The sequence below is a fragment of the Cucurbita moschata genome, unplaced genomic scaffold, assembly GCF_002738365.1.
Source record: "Cucurbita moschata cultivar Rifu unplaced genomic scaffold, Cmos_1.0 Cmo_Scf00060, whole genome shotgun sequence".
Lineage (NCBI taxonomy): Eukaryota > Viridiplantae > Streptophyta > Magnoliopsida > Cucurbitales > Cucurbitaceae > Cucurbita > Cucurbita moschata.
In genome coordinates this window covers 1,031,621-1,043,835 of record NW_019268576.1, presented here as the reverse complement: position 1 = coordinate 1,043,835, position 12,215 = coordinate 1,031,621, and the positions used below count along the sequence as shown (strand labels likewise).

The following is a 12,215-nucleotide window of genomic DNA, read 5'->3' as shown; positions in this document are numbered from 1 at the left end:
TATCTTTCGATTACGAATGATTTTTTTGATAATACAAACTCACTATTGATCGGGCCGACTCAAATCCAATATCAACGAAAGCTAAACTATAAAGTAAAACATATGATTCGTTGGTTTATTTATACCAAACTTGATGCTTTTAAGATTTGCACCCCCTCCAGCGTAACATATATATAAAGCCACCAGGTGAAGCACGATTCATACGATATGGACCCACTTTTACGGCTTGTTAGCTAAAGCTCTCGCTCCACCAGCTACCTAATATGCAATATTCTTTAATTGAGATAAAAAAAAAGACAACGTTTTCATAAAGGTATCGTTTCTTCTTCAACTTTATCTCCCCTTTCTTCACTTATCAAGAGCTATAAATAAGAGACGTTATTAAGAGCAAATGGCACAACAATTTCTTCCTTCCCTCTTCCTGTTTACATTTGTTCTTAGTTTCCCAATCCCTCCTTTGTGAAATCATGTCTCTATCAGTTCCCAACAACCCCGTTGCTTCATTGCACCATCCAAAGCTTTCAACCTCCACCAAGGACGACCAAAGCATAAGTCACTTATCCGATGAGACAGTGACCGACTACATTTATACTAAACATCATGAGGACGATAGTGTGAAGATCGACGTCGATAATTACATTGCACTCGTTGAAAGTATCATCACAACTGCTGACCGAATCACCGAAACTGTTACTCACGTACCCATTTCTACATATCATCGTCTATTTTCTCGTCATTAATTTCTATCTTTCGAGTTTAGTTTATGTATGTATGTATGTGATTGATCCATAACCAAAATTGTAGGGCACCGAGGGCCGTTTGATATTCTCAGATGATTTCTTGAAGGTCAATGCTGTTGATCCACCACTTTGCACCCTTCACAAAGTGTCAAGCCAGGTCATTCTCAAAAATTAATATCTAACCAATCATTAAATGATTAAATATTTCCAAATCATTTTCTTGACGATTTTTAAACATACAAAAGCTTTAGGTTAAGAAAAGAAGTTAGCATGGGACATTCATATATGTATTAATTGGTGAAATGAATTGTGTATCAGCTGTCTTGCAAAGCTCCAGGTGTAGAACAAGCGCACAAGACGACCCTTGACATTCTTGATATATTGGCAAGTTACTCATGGGAGGCTAAAGCAGTGCTAACATTGACTGCCTTTGCGGCTGAATACGGAGACATATGGCACCTCAACCATTACTCATCGTTGGATCCACTCGCAAAATCATTGTCAATGATCAAGCGAGTTCCTTTGTTGAAGAAGCAATTGGAGGGTATGAAGTACCGGCAAGTGCTTGTTAGCCCCAACAGTTTGATCTACAGCTGCTTGCGGGCCATGAAATACATTACCCAACTCAAGAATTTCTCCAAATATGATGTCGATGAACTGCCGGAGTTATCTTCCGTCCGCCGCCAAATTCCTTTCTTTTCTTATTGGATTATTCATATTATCGTTGCTACCCGAATTGAAATTTCAAGTTACTTGAATGAGACCGAGTAAGTTCATAATTATTCTTCTCTTGTTTATCTCCATTGTTTTAAATCACTTTTTTCATATTTATGAAATCATATTGGTAATTCATTCTTTATTGAATGAATTTATTTTAATTTTTCAAAAATAAAACAATGTAGCTTTTCAAGCTCAACTTTTTGCCAAATTTATTTGATTCTTCAATCAAACTCAATGATTTTGTAATAATATTTTCAGGGGCCAATCACAAAGGTATCTGAATGACTTGGCCGAAAAGATCAACCGTTTACTCTGTACGATTGAAGATTATCTCAACGTCATTCGAGAACAACAAGGTCAATTTTCAATTTAAACATGTTTGGAGAGAAGAGAGAGTAAAATATCTTTTCAACCAAAACTTAGATTTTTACTACATATGTATATATATTATGGATGCAGAGGAGATTGATCTTTATAGATGGCTTGTGGGTCACATTAATAATTCTCCCACTCGGATAACTTTAGTTCTGCCTAAGCTTATTGAAGGCAAGGTCGAGGCAAAGCCTTTCATAGATGGTTCTACTCGATTGCAGGTCTTTGCCTTAAATTTTATAGTACAAACGAACATTTTGTTTTTATAATTAGATATATTTAACATACACACGTGATATCTTATGCGTTTGATTTTTTTTTTTTTTTATTTAACATACACACGTGATATCTTATGCGTTTGTAGGTTAGTGTTGAAGATGCTTTGAGAGACAAGAACGTGATCTTGTTAATTTCTGGATTAGATATCTCGGATGATGATATTAGAGCTGTTGATTTAGTTTACAATGAAGTGAGAAAGGAGGATAAGTATAAGATTGTTTGGATTCCAGTTATTCCTGATTATTTTCGAGAAGAAGAAGCTCGAAAGATATATGAGTACTTAAGCTCTTTAATGAAGTGGTACATTGTGCCATACACAACAAAGATTGCAGGTTGGAGATATCTGGAGGACAAATGGCAATTTAGACAAGACCCATTAGTTGTTGTTATGAACTCCGAATCAAAGGTTGAATTTGCAAATGCAATCCATTTAATCCGAGTTTGGGGAGCTGAAGCCATTCCGTTCACGATGGATAGAACTCTTGCTTTATTGAAAAAGAATTGGCCTGAGTCCACCCTTCTAAAATTTATTGAGGAACCAAGATTGCGAAGTTGGGTATGTAAATATAACGTTTTTTCATTAATTTCCACATATTTATGCGTTTAGCAATGTTGTTTTGACTCGTACTTCATGTCTTGACATATCCAATATTTCATCTTTGTTAGGTCAATCAAGATAGGACCATCATATTTTATGGAGGAAAAGATCCAAGTTGGATTCAACAATTCGAAGAGAAAGTAGTAGAAATTAAGAACGACCCATATACTAAAGAAAAAGGATATACATTTGAAATTGTTGAGGTGAATGATTTTACATTGACACCTCATTTTTGGATCACACAATGGGGTTATTTCGTAATCAAGAGTCAAATAAAAGATTCAAGTGCAACTGAAACAACGGAAGATATTTTACGACTAATATCTTATAAAGATGAAAATGGTTGGGCAGTTTTAACAGTTGGCTCAGCTCCATTGGTTGTAGGTCGAGGCGATTTGATTTTGGGAGTTCTCGAAGATTTTAACAAATGGAAAACAACTTTGACAGCCTTCCATGATGTCTTTAAAGACAAGTTCGGCCTGCAAAGCCTGTTATATCGCCCATGCGAAAGAATTACACTTCCTCAATTTAGTGGGTGGATTCCAATAAAAGTAAATTGTCCTGAATGTCCTCTCTTCATGAAGGTTGGTATAAGCTTGAAGTGTAACAGCGGGGGTCGTGAGGACTAATGATGTCAACAATAATATATTGTTTATAATACTATATGTACTACTACTAAATAATATGAGGTGATCCGACAACATGGAATCCTACTATTTGTATCATCAAGTTTGAGCCTGTTATGCTACAACTAAACGTGATTATTTCTTATCGAGGAAAGCCTGTTGGTTCTTCTTTCTCTTCTCCTTAGTTTTTAAAAGAATTACTTCTAAGTGAGGTTTTTCCATTTGAAATGAAAATGTTCATTACTACAAACCTTAGCAATTTCTTTGCTAGACACTTGAGGATTTTATCGACATGGCTAAATGAAGGGCATGTGTAAAGTTGAAATAAAAAATAAAGAAACAAATCGACCCAAGCCCATGGAGGGGCAAATGTGCCATTTTGCCCCTCCACCTACTACAGGGGTCCAAGTGGAACCCTAATAGAGGCCAACAAAAGGAAAGGGAGGACTAGGAGAGGGTTTGGGAGAATTGAGGAGCCGCAGCCAGGACTTCGTCAAGAATCGAAGTGAATTCTTGAATGTTTTCCAGATCCGAGACTAACCTTTACGAATCGGGACTTAATGTTTGAATACGTTCATCTAGGGAAGTTGATTTCGTGAAGAAGCTTGGCAGAAATCTGGGAATCGTCCATGGACGGTAAACAAATTTTTGTGGCTCAAATCTCGTTCTATGTTGAGGCTAAAATCACGAAAAAATACCAAGATGTAGTCCTCAACCCGATCTAGAACTTTGTCGAAGGAACTATATCGATCCGAGCTCCGGATCAAAAGATATGAAAATCGGAAAACGGTGGATTGGAAAAAGGCTACGGATTGCAGGAGAGAGAAAAGAAAAAAAAACAGAAGAGGCGGCGGAGCGCGGCTTAGCAGGCGGCGACATGCGTCGAGTGTCAGCTAGAGCAACGCAGCTCCAGCGGAATGATGAAACAAGTCACCAACAGAAACCAGGCCAAACCGCAGCGAACCGGACCGCTGGCCGAGTCGAGCCGACCCGCGACTGCGTGAAGCAGTCTGTGCATGCAGCTTGCGACTGGCGTCCTTTCCCGCGTGTTGCTGGTACGTGAGGGCGCATGAGAGGCTCGTTTTTCGTCTATTGACCTTCTGTTTGTCCCGATTCCATTTTAATAATATTTTTATGTGAATAGGGACCTAATCGAGGATAATCAGTATTTTTGGACACCCTACGAGCGTAAAGGCGTTAGCGAAATGGCACGCGTCAACCAGATAAGTCACCACCCGGTATTTAGGAAGAAATGCTTGTAGGATTCGCTTGGATTGCATGCATGCTAGTATATTTGCCTTAGATTAGCTTTCCATGAATGAGGTTAGGCAGGACGATTGGTACGGGCGTATTGGAGAATTATCTGGGTGTTGCTTGTATGTTTTAAGCTTCCGCTATATGTATGCATATGTTTAATTCATGTCGAAATTGTGAACTCTGCGTTTCGGGTGCCCGAGGGATGACGTCGCCCCTTGAGCGCAAACTCCGTGTTCCGAGTGCTTGATGTAGACCATCGTCCCGTGACACATGCGTGTCTAGTTTGCATGAGTTATGTATGATGATGCTAGTCAACGACTGCATGCACACTCTGTTATTTTCCATGACCCATTACTACGATAAGCCTACCTAACAGATTACCACGACGAACAAGTACCTTGAGTGTTCTTAGCCTGCTAGTTGTCTTCTTACTGCTCCTGGCCATTTTGCATGGAAAATGTGTCCCCACGTCGTACAGCCCGTTAGCTGCACAGGAATGGTTGCGTTGGGTTAGGTCGTGCCCCCTCTACCGGGACTATATGGGCTTAGGAGTTATTCAACACACCCTGGGTTAGATACCATGTAGTATCAGATAGCCATGTAGAGGTAGCGCCTTATAGAGAGAAGCCGACCATGTCAGCTTAGCATTAAGAACCCTTAGGTATGAAATGAGAGGAGGGAGAACTAGTGAAACCAAGGAGCAAGCTCTAAAGAGCAAGTCCCAAGGGGCTAAGACCAGAACCAGATGTCCTAGAGCCAATTAGAAAACCATGACGATTAGAGCCTACAAGTAGGTGGCTTACTGAGTATAATTTTTATACTCATCCCATTCTCTTTTTTTTTCTTAGGTGTTCGCAAGGTGCCGGTCGAGGTAGAGGAGCGCTCAAGAGCTGTGCGGTTACAGAGGGGGTCGTTCTAGAGTGTCAGTCCCCTTTCGGTGTTTTGGAGTCTTTTTTGTAAATTCTCATTTATAATTGCATTTCCTTTTTTTGTAAATTTAAATCCTCATTTCAAATATTTGAAAATTACACTTCACATTCTTCTATTTTAATTTTATTGGATTTTCATCTTTTTTTTTATTTTTTATTTTACCTTTCTTTTCTTTCTTTTCTTTCTTTTTGTTTGTTTTTTATTTCATCTTTTTGGCCACGAATCGAGCTTTTGAAGCCTTGAAAATCGGGTCGTGACAGCATGACTCTCGTGGCTTTACTTTGGGTTTCTTCAAAAGGCCTCATACCAATGGAGATTATTCTTTACAACCCATGATTATTCCCTAAATTAGCGAATGTGGGACTCCCTCCCAACGATCCTCAGCACATGTCATAATACAACATAATCTAATATGGTATAACATATAAAATAACAATCATAATTATGACGAGTGCATGAACTAAAAGACACGCATCATCATATATCATACAATTCGTTCAACCAAACCAACCGGAGAGCCACTTACTTGGTTGACCTAAGCCGATGTTACCAAATTTTCTGAGTCGATATTTCATTTGATCCTACTTGTCAAGGTCTAGTTCCAAAGTTAACTCCAAATCTACGTTACTAAATGAATTGGGACGATGAAAATGGTGAAGTTAGGATAGGAGATGATTTATAGGAGAAATGAGAAGATAAAATGAAGTATGCAATAGAGGAAAACTTAGGATAGGAGATGATTTATAGGAGAAATGAGAAGATAAAATGAAGTATGCAATAGAGGAAGTGGAGGAAATAGAGGAAATAGAGGGAGGAGAGTGAGAAAGAAAGTGTGGAGTAAATTTTGAATGTGCTTAATTTTTTCTCGCACCTTCTCCTTGTGAGAAAATTTCTATATATCAACCAACTTTTGAAGTGTTTGAAGTGTTTTTGTAACTTTTTAACTCACAATTAAAGATACATAGTTAACTATTTGCCTCATTTGGTTTTTGTTTTACTTAGGAATGTTTGTCGGATACATGTACAAGAAGAAGTAAAAGAACCAATAAATATTCATCGATATAAAATAATCACGTGTGGATATATCTTAATCAGCTTAAACTTGATGATATAAATAATCACGTGCCCGACCCCTTCATATTATTTGATAGTAGTAGTACATATAATATGCTCAACATTTATGTCTCATAATTAGAGTTGGTGGCAACATATAAAGCTTATATTAGTCTCCATGAAACGAGGACATTCAGGGCAATTGACTATCATTGGAATCCACCCACTAAATTTAGAAAGTGTCTTTCTTTCACAAGTGTGAAACTTGAGGTTTAACTAGTTGAAGTAGTCTCTAGTTGAAACGAGGAGATTCAAGTTGCCTCGACATACAGCAATAGAGCTGAACTAACTGCTAAAACTGCCCGACCATTTTCATTGTCATTAAATATCAACCATAAAATATCTTCAGATGTTTCAGCTGCAATTGTGTTATTGTTGTTTAGTTGTTTTAGATCCATTAGGTTTAAGGAAGAGCGGTTGCAAGGAGTGGAACATGAATGGAAACAATGGATATTTCAGTAATTTCTCTCACACAAGAGAAAATTTCTAAAACCTTAAAATGGGTATGGAATTTTTTTCTCATCACTCCTATGACATGGGTAATGAATGTTTATAGTAATGAACGTTTTCATTTCAAATAAAAAAACCTCATTTAAAAGTAATTCTTTTAAAAACTAAGTAGAAGAGAAGGAAGAACCAAGGCTTTCATCCATAAGAAATAATCACGTTTAGTGGTAGCCTAACAGGCTCAAACTTGACAATACAGATAGTACAATTCCATATCGTAGGATCACCTCATATTATGTAGTAGTAGTACATATAGTATTATAAAGCGTATATTATGCTTGACATCTTAGAGCTCAGGGCGCCCATGGTTACACTTGAAGCTTATACCAGTCTCCATGAAGCGAGGACATTCAGGACAGTTTACTATCATTGGAATCCATCCACTAAATCCGGGAAGTGTCATTCTTTCACAAGTGTGAAATTTGAGATTTAACTCATTGAAGTAGTCTTTAAAGGCATCAGGGAAGGCTTTTATGTTCAAAGTTCTTTTCCATTGGTTAAAATCTTCGAGAACTCCCAAAATCAAATTGCCTCGACCTACGAGCAATGGAGCTGAGCCAACTGATAAAACTGCCCAACCATTTTCATTTTCATAAGATATTAGTCGTAAAATATCTTCCGTTGTTTCAGCCGCACTTGAACCTTTTATTCGACTCTTGATTACGAAGTAACCCCATTGTGTGATCCAAAAACGAGGTGTCAATGTAAAATCATTCACCTCATTGATTTTCTTTCCCACACGAACAATTTCAAATGTATTTCCTTTTTCTATAATATATGGGTCGTTCTTAATTTCTACTACTTTCTCTTCAAACTGTTGGATCCAATTAGGATCTTTTCCTCCATAAAATATGATGGTCCTATCTTGATTGACCTAACAAAAGATAAGTACTAGTCAAAACAACATTGCTAAACACATAACTATGTGGGAATTAATGACAAAAACGTTATATTTACGTACCCAACTTCGCAATCTTGGTTGCTCAATAAATTTTAGAAGGGTGGACTCAGGCCAATTCTTTTCCAATAAAGCATGAGTTCTTCCATTCGTGAACGGAATGGCTTCAGTTCCCCAAACTCGGATTAAATGGATTGCATTTGTAAATTCAACTCTCGATTGGGAGTTCATAACAACAACCAATGGGTCTTGTCTAAGTTGCCAATTCTCCTCAAGATACCTCCAACCTGCAATCTTTGTTGTGTATGGCACAATGTACCACTTCATTAAAGAGCTTAAGTACTCATATTTCTTTCGAGCTTCTTTTTCTTCTTCTTGAGAATGTTCAAGAGAATGTTCAGGAACAACTGGAATCCAAACAATCTTATATTTATCCTCCTTTCTCACTTCATTGTAAACTAAATCAACGGCTCTAATATCATCATCCGAGATATCTAATCCAGAAATTAACAAGATCACATTCTTGTCTCTCAAAGCATCTTCAACACTAACCTACAAACGCATAAGATATCACGTGTGTATGTTAAATATATCTAATTATAAAAACAAAATGTTTGTTTGTACTATAAAATTGTAAGGCAAGGACCTGCAATCGAGTAGAACCATCTATGAAAGGCTTTGCCTCGACCTTGCCTTCAATAAGCTTAGGCACAACTAAGGTTAACTCAGTGGGAAAATTATCAATGTGATCCACAAGCCATCTATAAAGATCAATCTCCTCTGCATCCATGATATATATATATAACATATGATTTTGAAGTTAGCAACTTAGCATATACATATGAACTTAAATATCAAAATTTTGATCTTTATTTTACAAACATAGATCAAAAGTTGAAAATTGACCTTGATCTATTCGAATAGTATTGAGATGATTTTCAAGTGTATCAAGTATAGAGTTGATTTTTTCGGCCAACTCGTTTAGATACTTTTGTGATTGACCCCTGAAAATATTGCCACACAAAAGTTAGCTGATTGAATAGGTATAGAATATCAAAATCAAGTTGTTTATACATCAGCCAACAGAATAAAGTATTGAATAGTGCATGGAGTAGTACTTCACACAAAGAGAACAGAATCAAATAAATTTGGTATCCACTTTACTAAGCATGAAAAGCTACAATATTTTCTTTTTAAAACATTGAAATAAATTCATTCATTAAAGAATGAATTACCAATATGATTTCATAAATATGAAAAAAGTGATTTAAAACAATGGAAATAAACAAGAGAAGAAGAATTATGAACTTACTCGGTCTCGTTCAAGTAACTTGAAATTTCAATTCGGGCAGCAACGATAATGTGAATAATCCAATAGGAAACCAAAGGAATTTGGCGAAGAACGGAAGATAACACGGACAGTTCTTTGGTATCATATTTGGAGAAATTCTTGAGTTGGGTAATGTATTTCATGGCCCGCAAGCAGCTGTAGATCAAACTGTTGGGGCTAACAAGCACTTGCCGGTACTTCATACCCTCCAATTGCTTCTTCAACAAAGGAACTCGCTTGATCATTGACAATGATTTTGCGAGTGGATCCAACGATGAGTAATGGTTGAGGTGCCATATGTCTCCATATTCAGTGGCAAAAGCAGTCAATGTTAGCACTGCTTTGGCCTCCCATGAGTAGCTTACCAATATGTCAAGAATGTCAAGGGTTGTTTTGTGCGCTTGTTCTATTCCTGGAGCTTTGCAAGACAGCTGATACACAATTCATTTCACCAATTAATACATATATGAATGTCCCATGCTAACTTCTTTTCTTAACCTAAAGTTTTTGTATGTTTAAAAATCGTCAAGAAAATGATTTGGAAATATTTAATCATTTAATGATTGGTTAGATATTAATTTTTGAGAATGACCTGGCTTGACACTTTGTGAAGGGTGCAAAGTGGTGGATCAACAGCATTGACCTTCAAGAAATCATCTGAGAATATCAAACGGCCCTCGGTGCCCTACAATTTTGGTTATGGATCAATCACATACATACATACATAAACTAAACTCGAAAGATAGAAATTAATGACGAGAAAATAGACGATGATAAGTAGAAATGGGTACGTGAGTAACAGTTTCGGTGATTCGATCAGCAGTTGTGATGATACTTTCAACGAGTGCAATGTAATTATCGACGTCGATCTTGACACTATCGTCCTCACGATGTTTGGTATAAATGTGGCCGGTCACGGTGTTGTCGGATAAATGTCTTACGCTTTGGTCGTCCTTGGTGGAGGTTGAAAGCTTTGGATGGTGCAATGAAGCAATGGGGTTGTTGGGAACGGATAGAGACATGATTTCACAAAGGAGGGATTGGAAAACTAAGAGCAAATGTAAGTAGGAAGAGGGAAGGAAGAAGTTGTTGTGGCATTTGCTCTTAATTTGGTGTCTTATTTATAGGTCTTCATAAGTGATGAAAGGGGAGATAAAGGTGAAGAAGAAGCGATACCTTCATGAAAACGCTGTCCTTTTCTTTGTCTGAATAAAAGAATATTGTGTGTATAGCTAGCTGGCTGAGTGAGAGCTTTAGCTGACAAGCCGTAAAAGTGGGTCCATATCTACTATAGATTGAACTTAAATTTGGTAGGTTTTACTAAAAGGGGAAGAAAATCGGCATGCATCACGTTTGGAATAAATATAAATGATTATATCGTACTTAGCTTCTATCTTCGATTGGTAATGTTCTCAATATTACATCTGAACAAGTGCGATAATATGTATTCATTACTTATAAATTCATGGTCATCTTCTAAATTAGCTAATGTGAGACTCCTCCCGAATGATCCTCAACACGATCTTGATAATAAAATGACTAAAAAAGGTTTTTTAGAATTTGAAAGTTACTATAAGGTGCACATTTCTTCCGTGGCTCAATCATATGAATTCAAAAATTAACTAAGCTTAATTTGAATAAGTCCATGTTAGGTGATTTTCTGAAAATTTCCTACCAAACATATGATTGAGAACGAAAAATGCTGAATGAACATGATCATGTTGCAAGGGATGTAGGATAGTGTAAGAACACATAAATACTGAATTCAAATTTTGAATCTTGATCTAAACTTTTGGACGTACATGGTTATTGTTTACCTTGGGCTATTATGAAGTGGCAAATGAAAGGGAGTGCACAACTTTTTTTTTTAATTATTGGTTAGGATTTTACCAAGAGTTTGTAGAAGTGAAAAATGAGTGATTTCTACTAAATTAATAAAGATATATTTCAAATTTTGTCTCAAAAATATTTTTAAACTTAAATTTATAAAAGTTTCCATTTATTTTAAAAATAAAATATTAATAATTTTCATCCAAAACTAATGAAAGAAGAATAATTGAATTTTTTTAGTTTAAAGATATTTTTTAAACTTGTATATTTGATTTTAAATCATGAACTTCGTAGAAGTTTATGATTATGTATAATGTTGAATCTTTTTTTTAACTTCCCCGTTTGGAAAGTTAGAAATATCTATTTATGTAACACCTGAATCTCAATGTAGTATTAAATACTTGAATTCAGGAAAAAGACCGAATTTTAGGACAAGGTAAAACAAATGGCTGAAAGGCATTCTTGGAGTTGGATTCTCAATTTTTGAAATGTCATCGTCGACGGATTATCGAGCAGAATCGGATCGAAAAATGCATTTTTGGCGATCGTCAAGAAAAGTGCAAGATTTTTAAGATTTTAGTTTTTGAATGATTTTTAGACTCATTTATTTCGGCCTATGTTTGATTGTAAATTAAGAAAAAAAAATATCTTTATAAGATGGATTAAAACTCTACAAATTTGATGAAGAAAAAAAAAAAAGTTATTTGATAGAAAAGTCTACGCTAACAACTTTTTCTATAGAGCTCTCGAACAAAGTTCACCATTGGGTTTCCCTTTAAATTGGCTCACAACTTCTTTGTTCTTCACATGAGTCACTGTGACTATACGTTCGAGGCTCACAATGAAATTGTTCGACATTCGATGATTTTATTGACATAACTAAATTAAAATAAGGACATGACTCTGATACGAGGGAAAGGATCAACTAACCTCCACATTCGTATGATATTGTCCATTTTAAATATAATTTTTCCTTAAGTAGCCAACATGACACTCCAACAATCCTCGACATTTA

The 12,215-nt window shown here is 36.2% G+C and overlaps 2 protein-coding genes and 1 long non-coding RNA gene across 3 annotated transcripts; 2 read left to right on the top strand and 1 right to left on the bottom strand.

Annotated features, from left to right (window-relative positions):
- Nucleotides 1–413: 413 nt before the first annotated feature.
- Nucleotides 414–3,479, top strand: LOC111436750 (protein SIEVE ELEMENT OCCLUSION B-like). Its single transcript, XM_023074466.1, has 7 exons — nt 414–698; nt 805–897; nt 1,059–1,507; nt 1,719–1,816; nt 1,920–2,053; nt 2,197–2,667; nt 2,778–3,479. Exons 1-7 carry the CDS (start codon nt 468–470, stop codon nt 3,336–3,338), a joined length of 2,037 nt encoding a protein of 678 aa, XP_022930234.1. The 5' UTR covers nt 414–467; the 3' UTR covers nt 3,339–3,479.
- Nucleotides 3,480–3,766: 287 nt separating this feature from the next.
- Nucleotides 3,767–5,585, top strand: LOC111436908. Its single transcript, XR_002709359.1, has 3 exons — nt 3,767–3,840; nt 3,918–4,390; nt 4,480–5,585. It is a non-coding gene; the product is annotated as an uncharacterized LOC111436908 (long non-coding RNA).
- A 1,693-nt stretch (nt 5,586–7,278) lies between these two features.
- On the bottom strand, nt 7,279–10,469 carry LOC111436942 (protein SIEVE ELEMENT OCCLUSION B-like). Its single transcript, XM_023074742.1, has 7 exons — nt 10,162–10,469; nt 9,963–10,055; nt 9,353–9,801; nt 8,947–9,044; nt 8,687–8,820; nt 8,104–8,592; nt 7,279–8,016 (listed from the first exon to the last, which is right to left on the bottom strand). The coding sequence occupies exons 1-7, from the start codon at nt 10,390–10,392 to the stop codon at nt 7,429–7,431; spliced, it is 2,082 nt and encodes a 693-aa protein (XP_022930510.1). The 5' UTR covers nt 10,393–10,469; the 3' UTR covers nt 7,279–7,428.
- Nucleotides 10,470–12,215: the final 1,746 nt, after the last annotated feature.